Raw genomic sequence first — 21,052 nt, 5'->3', positions numbered from 1 at the left:
ACGTTTATATTACGTTGATAAGACTCCGCGGGAACAGCTGCTGCATCGCGACGGTCGATAGTTTTTCCGTTACGAAATCCCCACCTGAAAAATACCGGTGTTGCTTGTGGAGCGGAGGTGCAACGGGTGTTCTCCCAACGTCTATGTTCGGCCGCCGAGAGTGCGCACGAAAAAAGAAAATTTCCAAAATCCAAATCATACCCCTCACTTTTAACGCTGCCGAGCGACTGAAATCGCGCAAACGGAGAACGGCCCACGCGTTCACAACGCGCTCCTCTGTTTATCAGTTATTAATTAACTTTTATTATTCGTTTTACTGTTACTGTTATTTTTGTTAATATTTCGTTTTTCGTTTTTCTGCGACGGTGATACGCATAAACAATTCAACACTATTCCGATACTGGCGCTGATAATTTTGACACGTCGTGTGCACCGTTTTTTTAACAACACGCAAGGTTGACATAAAAAATTTAATCTTGCCCAACTACGGTCCTCTGTTTGCTCTCCGCCATTCGAGTTCCGAACCAGTGTCTTAATTTGCACGTAATCGCCGTAGGTCAATTGCGATTTTAACCCCGTCGGCAATCACAGAACACACCGTCGATCCATAATAAGTAAGTATAAATATTATTTCGTTACGTTTTGGCGGCAAAACTGGGGAGCGGGAACGTGTTTATTAACCGACGTACGTACCCACTTCCCAATGAGTTTGCTATGAAAGCGGGAAACTGGCGTGCGACTTTTTTCTAGAATTCATAACTATAATACATTAGTTACTTAAAACCAATTTGCTTGTTAATTGTCTCTGTTATTAATTAAAACCAGACCGGTCAATTAACAGTGTCTGTTAAACAGGCGTTTACTGTTGAATGATACATGATCTCGATCGTTTTGATGTTCCATAATGTTTTTAAGCAAACTTGTTTAAGCAAGAGCACCTAACCTAACCTGGTTCAAACAGAGTTTTAAGATACTTTGTGTATTAAGATAAGCATAAATAAAAATATTAGTTTGTTTTACATTTAATCAAATTACAAAGATAATCAAGCGCATGGATATAATAAATAAATTAACGATGACACACATAAAGGTCTTGTTTTGTAGATTACATATTAAATTTAGCGATATAAGTAGGTTACATACTAAATGAATACCAAATATTTATTTTTAATACCAAATACTCAAAAATTGAGTATAAGATTTTATGCTTATTCTTAAATGCTGATGAATCAACTGACCAAGTTTTTATTCTAGTACCTTTTGATTTTTATTGTTATGTATTATTTTCTAATAATTTTTATTTTACATTTAATGATATAATCTTGGTTATCTTCATACTCGCTATGGCTGAAGTTTTTTAAACTTATAAACTTGAAGAACATAATATCTAATTATAATGCTTGTCTTATTAATTATTAGTAATTAAAAAATTATGTATAAACATCTAGTAAAAGTACTTCTTGATACTTGAATCTTTGTTTGTATATTTAAACTCTGTTCCAAATAAGAAGACACCAGTTTGGCGCATACAAATGAATTTTAGAGCGACATTTGAGCCCCTCCCCCTTCTCAAGCAGTTTACTCTAAGTGTTTTGTGATTGGTCGCCTCAGGTTGACTGCAGTCAATGCCATCAGTTAGTTGTAGTTGTCGCCAGAAAAAAATGTTCTACTGGAATGAACGGTAACAGAGATAGTTTTTGGTGGGGAGATATTTTTTAGTTTCAATCGATTTTTGTCTGCAACCTGATGTCTTCTTATTTAAAACAGAGAACACATAAAAAAAAGCATCAAGTTTGTTTTTCTAAGAATAGATAGATTCTATCATTATTCTTAAGCTGGTGATTTAAAAAATCTTAAAATATATTCAAAAAATGAAATAATTTTATAAATTAAGAAATACTCATTATACTTTTGACCTGAGTCAAAAGTCCATGTCATAAAAAGCATTTTTACAATTTTACCAGCAGGTTGCCATATTTTTTAATAGTTGGACACCTATATAAAACATATTAAAAAATCAAGAATATAGCTTTTATCAAAATGAATTATCTGTAATTTAAAATAAACAATTTGTGTACCTACAATATATGTTACTTAATAATATTTATAAAAATGTATTGTTGTATAATTTTGATTTTTAACTTTTTTTACTATTAGAATGGCTGGTAAAAAAAAGGGACCGACAAAAGCAGTAGCTAAAAATTCAACAAAAACCATTGCTGAACAGGCTGATGTTTCAAATAATGCAACTGAACTAAAAGAGTGTGTATAATTATTTTGTGTATATTATTGTAGTTATTTAATTTTGTCTTTAAAACATAAATACTTTTAAGGTGCCTACTTGTTTATATTTATTTTAATAGACAGTTATATATTGGAATGTAGTACATTTTCCCCTATGTTAAACAGTGTTTAAGTTATTTTCTCTTATTACCTATATTATATTAATTAAGTGAAATATTTTGTTTTATTTTTCTTACCTAGATAGTTTTAATAAATTAGTATGATCCAGTTGATTATTATTCAGCAATGTGTATTACTTGTACTTAAATTACAATATAAATAATATTGTTTTTCCTTTTGTGTTTTTAAAATATTTGAAATTATTTTTGCAGAGAACCGATCAAAGTAAATGGTGTAACTGGTTTAGAAGAACTTGCAGAACCAGATGTAATATCAAAAACCAATAAGTGAGGAATATTTAATTTTGTTTTAATTTTTATTAATGTTTCTTGAAATCTTTGTTTATAGTAAGACAATACCTAAAATAAGTACAAGCGGCGTTGCCCGTAAAAAGACTATTAAAGTTGAAGTTACTGATTATAACCTAGTTACAGTAAAATCAAAACGAAATAATCAATCAAACGGAGATGAAAAACAGTCTACTAGTAAGTAATTTTATTACTAACAAGTCTTTTTATATATACAGATAATAAATTTCAATGAATACTGAATAGTATTATAATATAATGTTTGTATGTTAGGCGCCAATCCTAAAAAATCTATTTCAACTAATGGTACTACTGCTCGAACCAAACGTAAACAAGATTCAGAAAACCAGTCACAGTCTACAAGTTCTAAAAGTGTGTATAATTTTTTAATTTAGTAAATTCATATTTTATAAATGTATTTAATTAAATAGGATCGAAAAGAAAATCGCTTGAAGAACAAGCAACTGAAGTGAAGAGAAAAAAGACTGAAAAAACATCAGATAAAATTGGTAAACTGAATTTATAAACTTTGTGACTTTTATATAGTCTAACTGTATATTTTTTTCTAGCCATTGATAACCGAATTCAAACACCTGGTATTATGATGATCAAAGGACGAGATATTGTGATTGCTGGATTATTTGGCTTAGGTCCTGATCGCGAACAGCTCACAAATCTTACTGAATTAAAGAATTACAAATTTAAACTTATTGCTGCTGGAAGTATGCATGTCTTGGGTGTCACTGAAGACGGAAAAGTAATTAACCATTATTTAGTAACTCTTGTAATTTAATTAATCAAATTATTTTTAAATTAAAGCTCATGTCATGGGGTTGTAATGATGAAGGTGCGTTGGGTCGAGATACTTCAGTTGAAGACAGTGAAACTAGACCTGGAGTTGTAGAGATTCCTGAAGAAGATGCAGAAATTTATAGTATATCTGCTGGTGGTTCTCATTCTGCAATACTTCTTAGCAATGGCAATGTATACAGTTGGGGCACATTTAGAGTAAGTTAAATAGGATTTATAACAGAATATTTATTAATTTAATACAATGGATTGTAGGACAAAAATGGAGATATGGGATTTCATCCAAACGGAGAAAAACAATTGAAGCCTAAATTAATCATGAGCTATGTGAAAAAAATTGCATCTGGTATAAATCATCTAGTCATGTTGTCTAAAAACAAAGTTTACACAATGGGATGTGGAGATGAAGGACAACTCGGTAGAATATGCCAAAGGCATTCCAACAGAGATTCACGTGTTGGAAAACGTAAATATTATAAAAAAAAAAAGAACTTTTTTTAAAGAATATTCTATTCTATATATATATTTAATGCTTAATGTGTTAATTTATATTTTTTTTGTTTTATAGAGCTACTGTTGAATCCTCAATTGTTAAATTTACGTAAAAAAGTTGATGATATCTGGGCTAATTATGATACTACATTTTTACGTTTATCAGATTCTTCAATTTACTCTTTTGGTCTGAATGCTCATGGCCAATTGGGTGTTGAAAATGATGATAAATGTGTGTACTTTCCACAAATGTCAGAGTCTTTAAGTCGTCTCAAAATTAAGTCCATATCAGCTGGAACACAGCATGTTACTTTACTAGATGAACAAGGTTTGTCTATTACATAAATAATTTATATTTTTAATTGGTGCTGATTTCTAATTTGCAATGAAGCTAATTTATAAATGTGAGTGATAAGTTTATTTCATGTGCACACTGATTTGGTTTATTGCATATTTTTCTGATAAAATATAAACTCTAAGAAGTGGTTACACCATCACTTCAAAAAATGTATTAATAATTTAAAAATAATATTTTTATTCAATAAGATAAAAGTTGATAGTACCTACATATTTTGTTATTTTTTTTTCTTTTAAAAAATGTTATTTTACAACTGCATAATATGATTTTTTTTTAATAGTATCTGTTCCTAGCCCACAAAATAAAATATAAAATAATACTACTTAATATGCTATGTGGAGTTTGTGTAGTTGTTAGATTTGATAGATTTTAATTCAGGATTCTCAAAAAATTCAAAATAATAAATTTATTTTAGTAAAAATTGGAAGGCAGGGTTAAGCACAATGTTAATGGTCAAATCACTGACATGTGATGCCCTAAGAGATTTTACCTAACCTAACTTCCCGGGTTTAAAAAAAAGACATGAACAATTTAAATCTATTTCCAGGACTAGAAAAGTTATTTCTTTTCAAAAAAATCACTTAACAAGTCGAATAATTATTTAACATGTCTTATTTATGTATATAATTTTATGGATCACTTATATCTGCCTTAATATATATTCTACCTTGAGTTATTTTCTAAATAATTGTGGTTAATTTTTATTATAAATATTATTCATTATCATTTTATAGGTGCCGTTTATGTATTAGGCGATTATAAGGATGGCCGTTTGGGAATGGATATAGCAGAAAATCAAAAAGTTCCCAAAGTATTATCATCATTGCCACAAATTAAACTCGCAACTTGTGGTTCAGATAACAGTTTTGTTGTTACTGAAAATAGTAAGAATAATCGATTAAACCATAATCAAACAAATAATTTTGTTCTCAGAGTTCATGAGCCATTATTAATTTTTTCAGATAAATTGATGGCTTGGGGTATTGGTTTTGAAGAAAAGGATGACGCTGATGTTATTTATTATATACCTACGGATATTGATGCAGCCAACAAATTAGAACAGAAAACAATAGTTCAAGCAACATCTTCAGATTCAGCTGTATTTTTGCTATTACAAGAATAACATGTCAACATTTAATATTTTTATGATTATTTTTTTCTTGATAACTTATGTTTTTGTTCTTAGTTTGAAAATTTTCTTTGATATCCGTTCTTTTATATCAATTTTTACTTATTTTGAAACGCTAACTTGAACAAAAACATTTATTCATTCCTTAACAGATTTTTTTTTTTGACAGGATAAACTTAAAATACATTTATTCAATGTTTTATTTTTTTACCATAGAACTATTAACAATTATACACATGTATTGTATACATGAAACACATTCAGTTTGTCTATGATTACGTTTCAAATTAATTTGAAATATGATATTTTTACTTATTTCTTTTAATTCAATTTTTATTATTATTTATTTTTTTTTTTAATTTTACTTTATTATTAATTTATTACAATTTTGACATAAACATAATGGTGGAATTAATTCAATAACCTATGTCAATGTTTTTTTCTTTTTCGTTTAATTACAATTTTTCTGTACAATATTGTTCTTTTTTTTTTAAACTTCGTCTGGTTTTTTATCAATTAGGCTTAATCTAATGATGAAATCACATAAACGTATTTGTACTTGAATGCGGCTAGCATCATCTGTGATATCGAATCCTGGTACACCAGCCATGTGTAATGTATTCTGTTGTTCTCGTCGCTGTCAACAAAATAATGTTTTCATTACTCAAAATACAATTATATTATTCAATAATTTTCTATATAACACATACATATTTCTAACACGAGATGGGAAACTTTTAAATAAATTTTATTTTAAAATACAAAAAAAATACATAACTAAAATTTGTACATATTAAATGTCATTAAGTATTGATTTTAGAAGTAAAAACCCTAACTGTGATTAATAAGATTCTGACAATTATTTAAATTTGGTGGTCATTCGAAGGAGGCATTAGGTTGCACTTGGCCACAAATACTGTCGTACACAACAAAATAGTAACTAATCTATTTAGTAGCCCTACCCTAAACGTTGTGTATATCGTTCGTCTGGATTTATGGTTGTTGCTTGTGCAATTGATCATATAAATTAATCAATGTTTCTGGCGACATTACCTTTTCGTCGAGTTCTGTCACTATCTTCTTATCGAATTCTCGCAAGTTCTTTCTGTGCTCAGCTTGAAGTCTCAGCCTCGTCTCGGTCTTGCCCGGTTCAGCCAGATCTGACTTCAACAGTTTTTGTATGCCGACTTAAACAGAACTGTCTTACAAAAAATCCACTAAGGATTACGTTGTGGGACGCGATCGATTGCCGAGGAGGTGTACGCGGTACTGTGCGCCTCTGACAATGCCATCACATACTTACCCGAATGTTTGTTGATCATTTCTAAGCGTTTTTGAAACATTTGTTTCTCGGTCACGTGCTGAATGTCAGTCAGCTCCTTGACGATCGAATACAGCGTCTTGTCCAACAGACATTCGGTGAGTTCGCACAGGAGTTCGTTAGGTATGCGCTGCTGGTACTTCCTGGAACGAGAACGTCGGTTCAGTGTTGCCGAACGCCAACAGCGATCGCAATCGATTTACCTGGGTAACTCTTTGACCATTTTCTGTAACTGTTCGTTGAGGAAATAGAGCCTGGACTGGGTCTCATTTTGGTTGTCCGACGTCGTCATGGCAGAGGCCACCGGCCGAGTTTCCGTCGGAAACGGCTGGCAATGAATAATATTATTGTCCGATCCGAATTCCGACAGTTCAACGCGAACGTTCGAGCGATTCGACGGCCATCGTCGCAGGACGCAGACGACGATGTTTATTATTTTATTTATTTTGATGATAAGCCATTATCACAAAATGTAGTTTTTTTGTTATTGTTGTTGTTGTTGTTACCGCTGCTGATAGTAATAATCCTGATTAACCGGTGCAACGATATGGGAGAACAGCAACACCGGGCGACTATCGGTACCAGGGGCCCATGAAATGTTTGCCGGGCGGCCGAGACTCGACGGTGAACGCGAGTCGTGTCCGCGGCGAACGCGTTTACATTTCATGAGTCCCTGATGACCGTTTGAAGAAGTCTGTGCAATAACAAGACAAGTCCATTTTCCATTTTTTCATTACTCGGTTGTTACTCGATCAGCGCACCGTTTGTTTTCTCTCTCTGGCCCACGCGTAACACGGACAAAACGCATTTAGTATTTACGCATAATCATTTTTTGACGTTTTTGAGTAATTTTAGAGTAAAACCACCTGTAACAAAAATTATTGGGAATAATATTTTTGAGGGTACGACTAACCGATTTGTCTAAATATTGTTTCAAAACAGTCTTAAACATCATTTAAATTTATAATTTCTATAATTTTTATTTTTTTTATTTCTAAAACTGGATTATTAGTCAAATAATAATGAACTATAAAACCGACAAGTTAAACCCTCAAAAACATTGTCTTCTATAATTTTTGTAATATGTGTTTTGATTCTATGATTATTGATTACTCGTAAGTCATAAGTCATAAAAAAAATAAAAATGATTTTGCCTAAATACGTTTAGTCTACATTACACGTGGTCCAGAGAGAGAAAACAAACTGTGCGCTGACACCCTTTTTAATATTATACAATATTATAATAAGGCCTGGTGTGGCGCGGTGGTTGGTCTGAGTCACTAATGTGTTCTGAGGTCAGGCATCGGCCGGCGTCGCTAGCTCTCGGATGGGTGACCACCCGAGTTCTTAGTGACGAATCTATGGCGCACACACATGCACACACGTGTTTCCAACCGTAGTAATCAAACTTTACAAACAAACCTTACACAGAATAACCTACCGTTCCTATCCACAGGCCGCAGCTAATGGCCGTAATTGCCGGGCTTAAATAAGATCAGTAAAATACTGAGTTTCACGAAATCAAAATTTCATATAGTAGTGCAATTTTTTTATTATTTCGGTTTTTATGACGTCATAGTTTCGTAAACTTTAAATGGAAGTTTTATTAAATATGCAAAAACTTATGATATTATATTTATATATTATTAATTATAATAATCTACACAAATATTCATTATCTATATTTATAAATTGGTTTTATAAATAATTTTATAACATAAGATTTATACTATTAAGTATAATATTCATAATATTTATTATAATATTATTTATAGTTTATAATTTATAACATCAGAATTTTGTGTTTTATTATTATTTCAATCGTATCTAGTTATTTATCAAAGGTTTTACCAAGTAAATAAATTTAAATAGTCACTGAAAACGTGTACTAGTGTGGTATTTTTGTTTTATTTGTTTCAATATTTTCAAAATAGACATATTCTTCGATAAAAGTAAATAGTCATCATAAATTATCATTTATCAGTATTCATTAGCATTTAGTACACTACAGTCACTACACGGATTAGCGTTTTTTTTTAATAACACAGGAACAGAACCCAAGTAAATACAATTTCAATAATCTACAAAATATTAAGTTTTTAATTTTTATATAAATTATGATTTATGAACTAGTATCATTTTTTTAAAATTAGTAATAATGTCGAAAAGAGATCGAGATTTTTATACTAAATTAGTAGAAACAGTTGAGGCCGTTGAGGGATATACCTGTTCGTATGATTATAAATGTTACATACAAAGTCCGGAATTGTACATTTCGCAATTTGTACAGTGATTTTTGTACACATTGCGAAGTGTACAATGTTGCTGTACAAAGTAACTAGATTGTACAAGTTGCGTTATACAATTCGCGATGTGTACAATAATCACTGTACAAATTGCGAAATGTACAATTCCGGACTTTGTATGTAACATAAACACATTACACAAGGATTATATTAACAGAGATAAGGTCTAACTTGCCTCAGAAAGTCTTATAAATGCACAACAATGGAGTGATGAGCGGGTGACTAGGGCGGCTTAGCCCTCCCATTGCTCTTAGATGAAAAATAATTGATGTCGGGATTTTGTGTTTGAGATAAACCTGATCATCTTTATATATAATCTCAATACACGATACAATTATTAAGTTTGAAAATCTTTGTTATTCGGCGTAATCACAGACTGTATGCAACAGTGGCTTTTCCAATTGGTTTTGTATTTTCGAACACGTTTTTATCATCTATGTAACCATATTCCAAAGTATAACACAAGCGCCAAAAGCTAACCAAATATTTATTTGTGTCCGTCATCATATGATTGATATTGTTAAAAATAATAAAAATAACACAAGAACCAATATATTATTATTTATTACTCATTTTACATCGCAGTGCCCGTATTTATTTTATCTTATCAGAAAATAGAAATTATTCGTAATTCCGAATTCGTATAATTGTATCTGTATCGTTCATTCGGTTCATTCATTAATTCGTTCTCGTGTATTGATTGTATTGTGTTATGTCCAATAGTTAAATAGTTTTACTTTTCGTATAAAATATATTTAGGCATTCGTGTAACAGGTGATCTACTACTTCTTTTTAGGCGTTTCAAATGATCTATCGTGTTATTCCTACATCGAGATAGAGCTATACTTATTTCAATGATTGAAATAGAAATACTTCCGGGAACAGTAATCATGTCAGATGAATGGAAACACTATATTTTACAAAATAAAGAATATAATCACTTGACTGTAAACCATTCTAAAAATGTTGTCGAATCGCTAACAGGAGCCAACACCCAAACGATAAAATGCATATGGTCACGAATTAAAATGAAAATATTCAAAAAATGCATAACACTACATCGGAACTTTATAATCGTTATCTGATTGAAGCGTGGTGGAGGTCAGTTAATCCTCGACATACTTATTTTAAATTTTTTAATTATATTAAAAATATTTACTGAACTTGAAATTTTTATTACACTTGGCTGCTTTTTTAAAAATTTTAATTGATAGGTACTATAAATGTTTACTGTACTCGAAATATGACGTAATAAAAAATTTAATTTGTTTTTGAACTATTAAAAAAATATATATTTTTAATTTGTACGTAGATCATCTGCTACACGAATGTCACGAATACCATCTATATTTGATACGGAGAAACGTGAGGTTTCTAACATTTTCAAATCCAAAAAATCCAAGTCCAACACCGTGCCAAATACACTCGAAAAAAACGATCGAAATAATATTGACGATCCTATACACCGTTAAATGCATCAATTAATAACGATTAACGACAATGTTTTGATTTCGGTGATACTGCGGATAATCGTAATGCTGTACGTCGTACGTGTGACGTCACTTGTCCGGGAGACGCATTCATTGACAATTTGAGCGATATATTAGACAATAATAAAGGTAAATATTAATTTAAATATTAAATTTTAATGCAAATCCACAGTAATAATAACAACAATTATTATTTAATCGACATTCGACACGCCGAGCGCCGAATTTATCGCTGTTCAAGGCGTTCGTTTAATTCGAATATTTCGAATAATTCGTATTGTGGCGTTCGGCGGTCAGCGTACTTACAGCGCCCCGCGTGGCAGACATTCGAAACTCGGAAACCGGTTGATCAGCAACTCGCTCTATGGGTGTGGAGAAGAACCGAAACTGTTCTCGTCGAGAGATCGGTCCGTTCGGGGGACCGACGACCCGCACTGATTATTGTCGTGATTTGAATATCACGTGATGTCACATTAATTTACGAGATTAATTACGTCGGAATGTCATTATGTCAACGGGTTCGACCGTGCGTGACCCGACGTGAACACTGTGCGTGAACCGACGTCGCGGAAACCGCGTCGAGTGTACCAGGGGCCCAGGACCATCGAACCTTTGATGAGCTCGTTGCCGACGGACCGACGGGCGCCCGCTCGCGGTCTTCGGCGGCAACGCCGTAGCTGTTCGTCGCATGCACTCCTGATGTGAGTTTCCAATCTTTTACGTGAAATAGTCACCGTCTGCAACTCCTTAACACACAAACGTGTTTTTATTTATTTATTATTTTTTTTTTTTTTTTTGTGTCCGTCCATATAATTTTGGAGCTTAATGGTTAACGCTATTTTAACTGGATGCATCAAAAAGTTTTTGTATAAAAAATGGATCCAGTCGGTCCTTGGGAATTTCGTAGGGTTAAAAATAAAAAATTTCCAATGTACTCGATAATCGAGAATTATAATATACGCATATATATGCAAACCGAGTTTTTGAAAAAAAAATCGATTTTGCTTTTAAAAACGAATAACTGTGTGTAGGTACTTGACATTTTCACCAAATGTTTATATTAGAATTTTCTGCATACTTAGTATTCAAAATTTCAAAATATTATTTTAAGCTATTTATAGACATTTGAAATTTTGAAATTTTTATATTTTGACCTTTGTCTTTCAACTTTGAGGGTTGTTTTAAATATCAAATTGGACCGAGCTTATACTTTTAGAGGCGTTAAAATTTTCATTATTTGTCATTAAACAAAAAATAAAAAAAAAATGGAAATTTTTACACGAATCTAGTTTTTGATAAAATCGCAATTGTTTTTTATTACATAATGAACTTTTCAAAATATTTGATTCTTTTTTGTATTATTTATACTATTTATAGATATTTGAAATTTTCCACTTTTTTTTTTTGTTCATAATTGTATAAAAAAATGTTTACTGTCAAAAAAAGGTTGAAAATTTAATACGAGATTTTTCCTAAGTTTCCCATTTATCAGTTAAAAAAAAATTAAAGATTTACTGTCACCGTATTTAAATTCAAAATTTTCAAAAAATTTGTAATATCTTCAAAATTGTCCATTTATTTTGTTATATGAAATCTATAACAGTTTTTAATATTCATACTTACCGTTTGAAAATATGATAAAAAGTTTTTTTAAATTTTTTTCATATTGTATTAAAAAAAATTCTACCGGAAAATCAAATTAATTTTTTATGAGCATTTGAAGTATTTATTATAGTTAATCTTTAAAACATTGCAAATTTTTTCGTCATTTTGGTGTAATTTGAAAACAAATAACCGCAGATAGGTACTTGAAATTTTCACAAAATTTTTATATGATTATCTTCATACATTACATAATTTTTAAAATATTTTAACTTTTTTTAAGCTATTTACATCCTTGAGAAATTTTTAATGATTTTTGGTTGTTTTTTTTCTATAAATATTGATCAAAAATTATTTATTAGGTAATAAGTTTTGATAATTTAATATTCACAAGTTGTTTTTATATTTATAAAAAAAAATGTTCTCATGCATATATATATAGCTTAAAAAATTTTGTCATGTATAGAAATTAGAAGATGATGTATTATATAAACGTTTTGTGAACGTTTCAAGTACCTACGGTTATTTATTTTTGAATCATTGAATTATAATAATATAACAAGAATGGTTTAAAGAAAATAATTATTTTACAGATGAATATGTTGTAATGATTTTAAATTTAAACGCTCCTAAAAAATTAATTTGGTTGTCCGTTAGAATTTTTTTATTTTATAATTTGAAATACTTATAAAGAATCTTTTATTATATATTTAAATCTTAAATTTAAAAATAAGTATCTTAAAAATGTCAAACCAAAAATAGTTTTAAAATGCTTAAGGTCTTATGAGTTTTATCGAAATATCAAATTTAAATGTTTATATAAATGCTTTGTGGACATACATTTATTTTTATTTTTATTTTTTATTAATAGTAACTTATAAAGAACGTTGTATTAAATTTTCAGTTTTTTTTTTTTTTATCGAAAGAAATTTTTTTGTTGATAATTAAAAAAAATGTTCATTGTAATTTGTAATATCTTAATCTCTGTTCTATGACCGTTGCCGGTCAACTGTTCAAATTTGTGCGGCATTCATATTTTTTTTATTAAATATCGTTTATTATCTATCACTTTTCCCGATTTTCGGGAAAACTCTTAGTCTTGGAGGAGTCGGAAACGGAAGTTGTAGATTTTATTTTTTTTTTCAAGAGTTGTCACAAAGAACGCAGACTTCTACACTCATGATTATGAACTAAAATATCATGTGCTTTTCGTGTTCAGGTAAGCATTCTGCTTAACATGAATATTATTAAATACGTAATTTAATTTTGTCATCACGCTGTTCACTGTTTAGTGTTTATTATTAATAAAAATTTGTATTCTTTAGTTACCAACCCCCGTTCAGTGGATGGTCGCGTTTTGAATTATCTAAATGCTAACATTTGCCTAGTTAATATAATTACTAATTAGCACCTTATGCAGTTCCTGTTAGTTGAATAATTTAATTATTAACGGTTGTCCTGTGCTGCTTAGTTCCATATCCTTTCAGCTCTGAAACATAGAAATAATTGGGATTCTGAAAAGCCATACAGTACACCGTTTGCAATAGTAAACTAACAGATATTTGATTTGAGAGATTGTTCACAGATATACAATTGGGTAGGTAATTTAATGTGATTTTAATATATGTTTGTTTTTATAAAAAAGTTTTATCATGTTCTTATTATACACCTAGAAATATAATTGTTGAAAATGACTAACTGATATAGGTATATACATTAACATTATAGATTGGTTTTGTTTTCATATTCTGTAATTGAAAACCGTAGGCAACCAGAAATTTCATTGTATTATATTTTTGCTAATATTTTTAATTTTTTTTTTTTTAGATCTGATTTTCATCATGTGCAAGTTTTGTGTGATTTGTGGTCGAGTGGATCATAATTGTAGAATCATCATTCACAGGTTCTCTCAAATATTTTTATTATATTATGTATGTTTCTAATAAGTATATTATTTGCATATAGATTTCCTACAGATCTTAAACGTAAGCAATTATGGATTGAATATGTTAAGAAATTTGGAGTAAATCCAAAATCTCTGAGTCTCACTGCAAGGCTGTGTATGAGGCATTTTAATGCTGACACCGACTACACAACTAATTTCAATAATAAGCGTTTGAAAATCAATGCTGTGCCATCTATGGTGAGTGCTATTCTTGAGATAAACATTTTAGAAATATTCTTTGAGTTTTCTAATGTTTCTATATTATGAATTTCATTCTCATATTATTTCTTTGTTGTCTATCTTTTTGTCATGGTCAGTGGCGTGTTTAGAAGTATTTTGGCACCCATGTTCCACACAGCCCAAAAAACATTTTATTACTATACCAACATAATATTATAATAATTTTTCTATTTTGTATTTTAATTTTAAATTAAATGGGTAGTCTTCATAGATAATTGTATTTTACTAAAGTTTTAATAGAAAATTGTAAAAAAAAGTATGAAGTTATTTGCTGAATAAATATAAATATGTTATTATAATAAAATAATATTAAAAGACTACTATCTTTATAAGGATCTAATAAAATGTTTAATTAAAGGAATAATATAAAACTAAAACAAAAAAAATTGTGGTAGTTCAAGAATATTTATTGAATACCAATTTTTGTTACCCAGAAGCAAATAATTGTAGGTACTTAACATTTGTTTGACATTTTTTCTTTAAAATAATAAAATAATAATGTTAGCAATAAGAAATAAAAATCTAATATCTAAGTAAAGTAAAGTAATATTTGAGTGGAGCTTGTCATCAAAAAATTATAAAAAAATAGGTAGAGTAATTTATAACATAATAATAATAAAATAATGTATAAAAAAAATATTAATATTTTTCATTAAATGTAAAAAGTGTACCAAATATTTTTTAAGAATCTTGCATTACATAATATTTATAATGTTTTTAATTTTATTTAAATATGTTTTGTTCATAGAATTTAACAAAAGTTAATGAAGATATTTTGAAAATAAAAAAAGTTAATTTAATGTGAGTATATCATTATTTCTAAAATAATATAAAATAATTTCACATTGGTTATTTTGATAACATTATAACTTAAAAAATAAAATATATTATTATAAACAAATCCAAAAAATTATAATAGTATGAAGTGTAATGTAATTTAGTAAATCTTGAAATTTACAGGATAATATGTCCTAAAAATATAGAAAATAGTAACAAAATGCTTTTTTTTATTTATTTTTTTTCTATTAGGTATATTAAATTTCAGATTTAAACTATTACTTAAATAAATAAATTAATAAATAATTTAAATTGAATTATTCTTTAAAGAAATGTCATTCAAAATTAATTGAAAAATAAATACCTAGGTAAATTTTTTATTGGCTCACTTTTATTTTTCTCTTCATCTTCTCTTATATTTTTTTTAACTAACATTTTTGAAAAATATAAAATTTGTACATTGATAAAAAGGAATCTTGTTATTAATATATACCAATTAATCATTTAAATTATATTTAAAAAAAAAACATTATCAAGTAGATTTTCTGCTTTGCTGTACGGTAGGTGTTAATTAATTGCTAATAATTATTAAATAAGTCATTAAAATGTATGTGGTAAAGTTGAACTCTATGATAAATTGTTTTATATAAATATATAATAAAAAATGATTCTGAAAAGAGACTGTCTTGATTATTATTTCAACAATTTTAATAAAAGTATTTTTTTTTTTTAAATTATTTTACCTGAATATTTTAAAAAGTATTGAGAAGTTTCTACTTTTGATCCACCAGAGTAATAACTATATGTGCATCTAATTTGTTATAAAAAATTTCCTTAAAATTGATGATAGGACTATTTATGTTTTTTTTTTAGAAATAATGTTTTCAGATTTAAAAATAATAATAAATAAATCAATAAAAATAAGAAAATTATTGTAAAATCTATACATGTAAGTATGCTTAAAATATAAAATTTAAATAGATTTGTAATATTTATTCTATAGCTAATTAATGCAAGTTCATATTTTCTAGAATATTGTCAAATATTAAACCTATAGAAAGTATAAGTAAAGACAACTTAGCGAACCTTGGACAAGAATTTATTGAGAAAAACAATTTTGAAGATGACATTCAATTTATGTACTCTGACTCAGAGTAAGTGTTTAATAATTAGTTTATTATATATAATTATTAAGTATAATTGGTAGATTAAAAGTAGATACCTATTTAAATCTTAAATTTCATGGATATATTTTATTTTATTTAAATTAGTACAATATAAGTATAATTGGATAAATTACTTGATATTCTAGATACTTATCTATTTATTGTGATGTTAGAAGTTGAATATTTTTTTACTTTATTTTAAATGTGATGAATTTACCAGTAGGTTAGAAAAAAATATTGATGAAATTAATCTTTATCTCGTTTATCTTGTCAATAGTCAGTAGCACAACCAGGATTTTTTCAAGAGGGTGTCCGCTAGTGGTATTATAGTAGGTCACCTTATTGTATTTATGTATAAAATATTTTTCAATGTAATTTTCTACTTAAGAAATATTCAAGAGGGGTTGGTACCCAGGATCCTCCCCGCCACTGTCAATAGTAGTCAGCTATTGGACAACTATTGGAGTATTAGTGAAAATTGATTGTTAAAATATTCTGTACAAAAAAAGGTTGAATTATTGTAGTTTTTTATTAGTTAAAAAAAATAGGTTTATTTAAAAAATATTTTGGATCAGGTACATTTTTAGTAAAACTCCTGATTATCTAAAGAAACTGATTATAAACTTAGCAGAATACTTGATAAATATTAAATTAAAATAATTTTTTTTTGTTTGATTAATTATTATTTAATTTTTTTTATTTTTACTGATAAATTAGGGGTTAAGTTGCAAAATTCTTAACATTAAAAAATCTATAATATATGATTTTAATATAATTTTAATACCCTGCTGGCATTTATAAATGTACTATATTATGTGTTTTTTTATTTAAGATGCAATGAACAATTTTCAGATAATTAGATCCTTTAAAAAAATACACACACTGACAAAACTGAACTACATTTTAAAATAGATATAAACATATTGAACCTTGAGTAAATTTTTCTTAATTTATTAATCAATCTATTTTTTTCTTAACATTGTATAGGTATTTTCTGTTTGATAAAATTTTGGTAACGGTCCAATATGTGACCTATATAAGTTACTTAGTTACTTGTCCTACTGATAAGATTGTGTGATCTACATTCTACTTCAACATGCTTATTGCGGTTATTCGTTGTTGTCGTTATGGGAATTTTATTCTATTTTATTTTTGTTTTCCAATACTTACAAATTACAATCATTAATACTTGCCTTCAGTGTCCTCAGTCATACTTACCAATCGATTCGTAAAAATAATGACTTTTTAAATACACGGATCTTAATGGCCGTTGTGATAGTCAACTATCATTATGTGAAATTATAGAAGTAGTTTGGTTCTGGGTTAATTTAGTTTCAGTGAATCAAACTGCAAGTTGGATTGGTAGAATCAAAAACACCAAAATTGGTTGGTACAATCTTTGCAGAGATAAACTAGTGTATTGTTTTTCAAAAAGAGAAAAAATGGGCGGTCATGGTTGTAATGTCCAAATTGATGAATTTCTTTGAGGTAAAAGGAAGTATACTGTATAACCGTGGTTGATTACAATGTGAGGGCATTTATTTGTATTTTAAATTTATGATGTAGGTTATATATAGGACTGTAAGTCATTGTGTAGGTCGCATATTGAACTGTAAATCAGCGTGTAGGTTGCATATTGGACCATTACTAAATTCTGCTGTTAAGTGTAAGTGTATAATTATGTCTTGAAATAAATCAAGTAGGCAATACTTTATAATCTTAAATATTTTATCCTAATATTTTTGTTTATAAATTATTAATTCAATTATTCTAAGAAAAAAATTACAAAAACCAAAAAATTAACTTTCAAAAAATGTATAGACTATATAACTTTTCTAAATTCTGATAATTTTTAATGACTTACTATGACACATTTTAGCTAGAAATTTAATTACTAATGAGCAATGAAAGCAGAAGTGAATCATGACAGGTCTTATGGGAGAAGCGAGAAAAAAAAAATTGAATGTATTTATTCATCTCAAATTTTTCCTTTAATAATTTAAAAGTGTATGGAATAATTTTATGTGCTATTTACTAATATTCTATTTATAAATTATAATAAAAGAATATTTCATATTTTCCTAGACCACCAAATATTAAAATGTATTTTACTTTAAAATCTGGTTATAAAAATTAATACTAAACTAAATACTCTTTATTGTTTTAAAATGTGGAAATTTTATGATTTATTTTAGATGAAATGAAAAAAAAAGAAAAACTTACACACATCTTTAAAGAAGATATTGTCATTGATCATGGCATATGCCGGAGCCATATGCTAAAAAAAAATAAAAACATGGAATATGATTGAGGATTGTGAATTTGCAATGCATTTCAAAGTATGACATATAATAAACAGTTTTCATTGTAATTTATCAATTAATCTCCATAAAATTTTGCTAGTTTTTAATTTTAATATAAAAATTAATTCCTTTAAATTTAAAACAAGCTGTATAATATTTAGTAATTTGTTGAGATTTAAATTCTACGCAAGAACACTTTATGGAAGTAACCTATGTATATTTATGTATTACTATTTATTTGTTACAAAATGTTTGTTGTTGAATCAAAATTGATAGTATAAGTTGAATAAATGATAGAAAAAAACCATTCAAGTGCAAAATCTGTAAAAAACAATTTTCTAACTCTTACAATTTAAGTTTTCATGATAATTTATATTAGAGAGATGCTGTAATATTCAAAAATATTCATAAAAATATATCTAAATATATTATTTTAAAATAAATAATTTAATATTAAATGCAAAGACTGAGTTTAAACCTTAAGTTTTTTTTTCCTCTCCCTACAAATGATTTTAGAGAAGTTCTAACGTTTACCTTAATTACCTTGATGATATAGATGTTAGGAAAAAAATGTTATGATTAACAATTTTTATTTATGTTCTCACGACAAAATATTTAAATACTGTATAATATATTATACAGAGTGATTCATCGGACATGTTTTCCGGTGATAATGAATAGGTATTATTTGAAGTATATACTTAACGATCTTTATTTCCATATTCAAGGGTTGTTAATTGTCATACAATCAGTGGTGTCATTTCAATTTTGACTGGCCTCCCAAATTAATGTACCTAACTTTAAGAAACTACTTGCTACATTCGCAATTCGCTGGTTAATGCCTGCAGTTTCGTGACGACCGACACCAACACTCGCAGTGGTGTCTATTTAGTGGCGGGAATTCGCGAGCAAGACGAGTTTTGGTTGGCCGAGTGGTTCAATCTTAAATGGAATAAGGTATATATATGTATACACGTCCTCATACGTCTGTACTCTGTCCAGCGAGAGAACACGATTATTCTGCGCATTTTCACGTGACATACCATCGTAGAGGACCGATCTACATGACAGGGCGTCGCGCGTGAATGCGCAGAAGAATCGGTTTTCGTTGGGCCGCTGCGTATTCTTTCGCTGGACAGAATAAAATGCAGTGAAACCTCTGAATAGCGGACACTCTCGGTCGTCGAAATTTTGTCCTTTATTCGGAGGTATCCGTTATTCAGAGGTGATACATTTTTGAAATTTATAAATCGTAAAATAAAATAAAATAATGTACATACTATGTATGCATGCATGTATATTGTATATGTATTGTTTAATGTTATAATTGTAATAATTCGAAAAGGACTTTTAGATATATAGTATTATATATATTGGGGTTCGATTATAAGCCTTTAAATTAATCACAAAACAGTATATTACCTTTTTTTCTTTCTGACAACGTCTTCTCTATTGATGTCTTTAATACCTACGTTTGTAAGGTAACCAGTGTGCGTTAAAAAATTACAATACTTGTTTTATTCAATTAAAAATTAAATTTATTAACTTTATTACAAATCTTTTAATACATGATATATATTTAATTTTTACTATTAACAATCTTCAATACTTATGTCTTCTTGTATATTCGATCTGCATAGTCTTTTATTCTCGCTTGTGATTGTCTATACAAAAAGACAGTAAGGACACTGTGTATGTGACCGGCCTTTTTATAATTAATATTCTGTATGTGTGTGTGTTATCTATCGTTCTTATAATCCGACTATAGGTCATTATTATTTATTTTATCATATTGTAATAGAATATTTAATTTTTGTCATATACCTATGATTACATTAATAAATGATTTATAACTAAAGGTCATCATTATTTATTTTATTACACAGTTATACGAGTATAAATATTTAATTATGATTGCTTAGAAGCACATCATTACATTATTTATTGCAAATTATTACATTTTTACATTTTTACATATTATTATTAATTAGGTATTATTATTTAACTATAATTACAATAATTACAAATGTATTTTTTAATTAAGTACAAGTATTTTTTAAATTATTTTCGTGAGAAATAATCGGTGAGCTTTGTCTGCTTAAAATTACACTGTCTCTATGCAATCTCAATAATAATATTATTCGCTTAAGTTACAGCAGAAGTGAAAATAGTACTGTTTTTTTTACGTCTATCGATGAAATGACTTACGTTCTTTACAGCAGACGAAGCGTCCTATAAACTTGTTATTTGATAGAGAAACCATCACCACGATTGTTTCACTGATAACCGAATTCGTCATAATTTTATTGTCCCAAAATTTGTTTTCGTAATTACATTATTACGAGAGTACATACGAATGTGAATACATATAATTTTCAAATAAAGATAAAAATAATGTCCGT

The 21,052-nt window shown here is 28.3% G+C and overlaps 3 protein-coding genes across 3 annotated transcripts; 2 read left to right on the top strand and 1 right to left on the bottom strand.

Annotated features, from left to right (window-relative positions):
* The first annotated feature begins 98 nt into the window (after nucleotides 1-98).
* LOC112592982 (regulator of chromosome condensation) lies at nucleotides 99-5,517 on the top strand. The gene is made up of 12 exons (XM_025337163.1): nucleotides 99-614; nucleotides 2,158-2,262; nucleotides 2,616-2,690; nucleotides 2,752-2,888; nucleotides 2,985-3,083; nucleotides 3,143-3,220; nucleotides 3,281-3,468; nucleotides 3,531-3,719; nucleotides 3,777-3,987; nucleotides 4,090-4,341; nucleotides 5,106-5,255; nucleotides 5,334-5,517. Exons 2-12 carry the CDS (start codon nucleotides 2,159-2,161, stop codon nucleotides 5,492-5,494), a joined length of 1,644 nt encoding a protein of 547 aa, XP_025192948.1. The 5' UTR covers nucleotides 99-614; nucleotide 2,158; the 3' UTR covers nucleotides 5,495-5,517.
* Nucleotides 5,518-5,944: 427 nt separating this feature from the next.
* Nucleotides 5,945-7,269, bottom strand: LOC112592995 (gonadal protein gdl). Its single transcript, XM_025337182.1, has 4 exons — nucleotides 7,025-7,269; nucleotides 6,804-6,964; nucleotides 6,554-6,687; nucleotides 5,945-6,137 (listed from the first exon to the last, which is right to left on the bottom strand). The coding sequence occupies exons 1-4, from the start codon at nucleotides 7,111-7,113 to the stop codon at nucleotides 5,991-5,993; spliced, it is 531 nt and encodes a 176-aa protein (XP_025192967.1). The 5' UTR covers nucleotides 7,114-7,269; the 3' UTR covers nucleotides 5,945-5,990.
* A 3,573-nt stretch (nucleotides 7,270-10,842) lies between these two features.
* On the top strand, nucleotides 10,843-18,691 carry LOC112592910 (THAP domain-containing protein 2-like). Its single transcript, XM_025337071.1, has 8 exons — nucleotides 10,843-11,318; nucleotides 13,367-13,438; nucleotides 13,545-13,816; nucleotides 14,047-14,122; nucleotides 14,185-14,362; nucleotides 15,153-15,205; nucleotides 16,213-16,335; nucleotides 18,543-18,691. Exons 4-8 carry the CDS (start codon nucleotides 14,061-14,063, stop codon nucleotides 18,544-18,546), a joined length of 420 nt encoding a protein of 139 aa, XP_025192856.1. The 5' UTR covers nucleotides 10,843-11,318; nucleotides 13,367-13,438; nucleotides 13,545-13,816; nucleotides 14,047-14,060; the 3' UTR covers nucleotides 18,547-18,691.
* The last annotated feature ends 2,361 nt before the right edge of the window (nucleotides 18,692-21,052 follow it).

The sequence above is a fragment of the Melanaphis sacchari genome, unplaced genomic scaffold (genome assembly GCF_002803265.2).
Source record: "Melanaphis sacchari strain LSU unplaced genomic scaffold, SCAv2.0 Contig19_pilon_pilon, whole genome shotgun sequence".
Classification (NCBI taxonomy): Eukaryota; Metazoa; Arthropoda; class Insecta; order Hemiptera; family Aphididae; genus Melanaphis; species Melanaphis sacchari.
The sequence above is the reverse complement of the archived record's forward strand: the minus strand, read 5'-3'. Positions and strand labels throughout refer to the sequence as shown.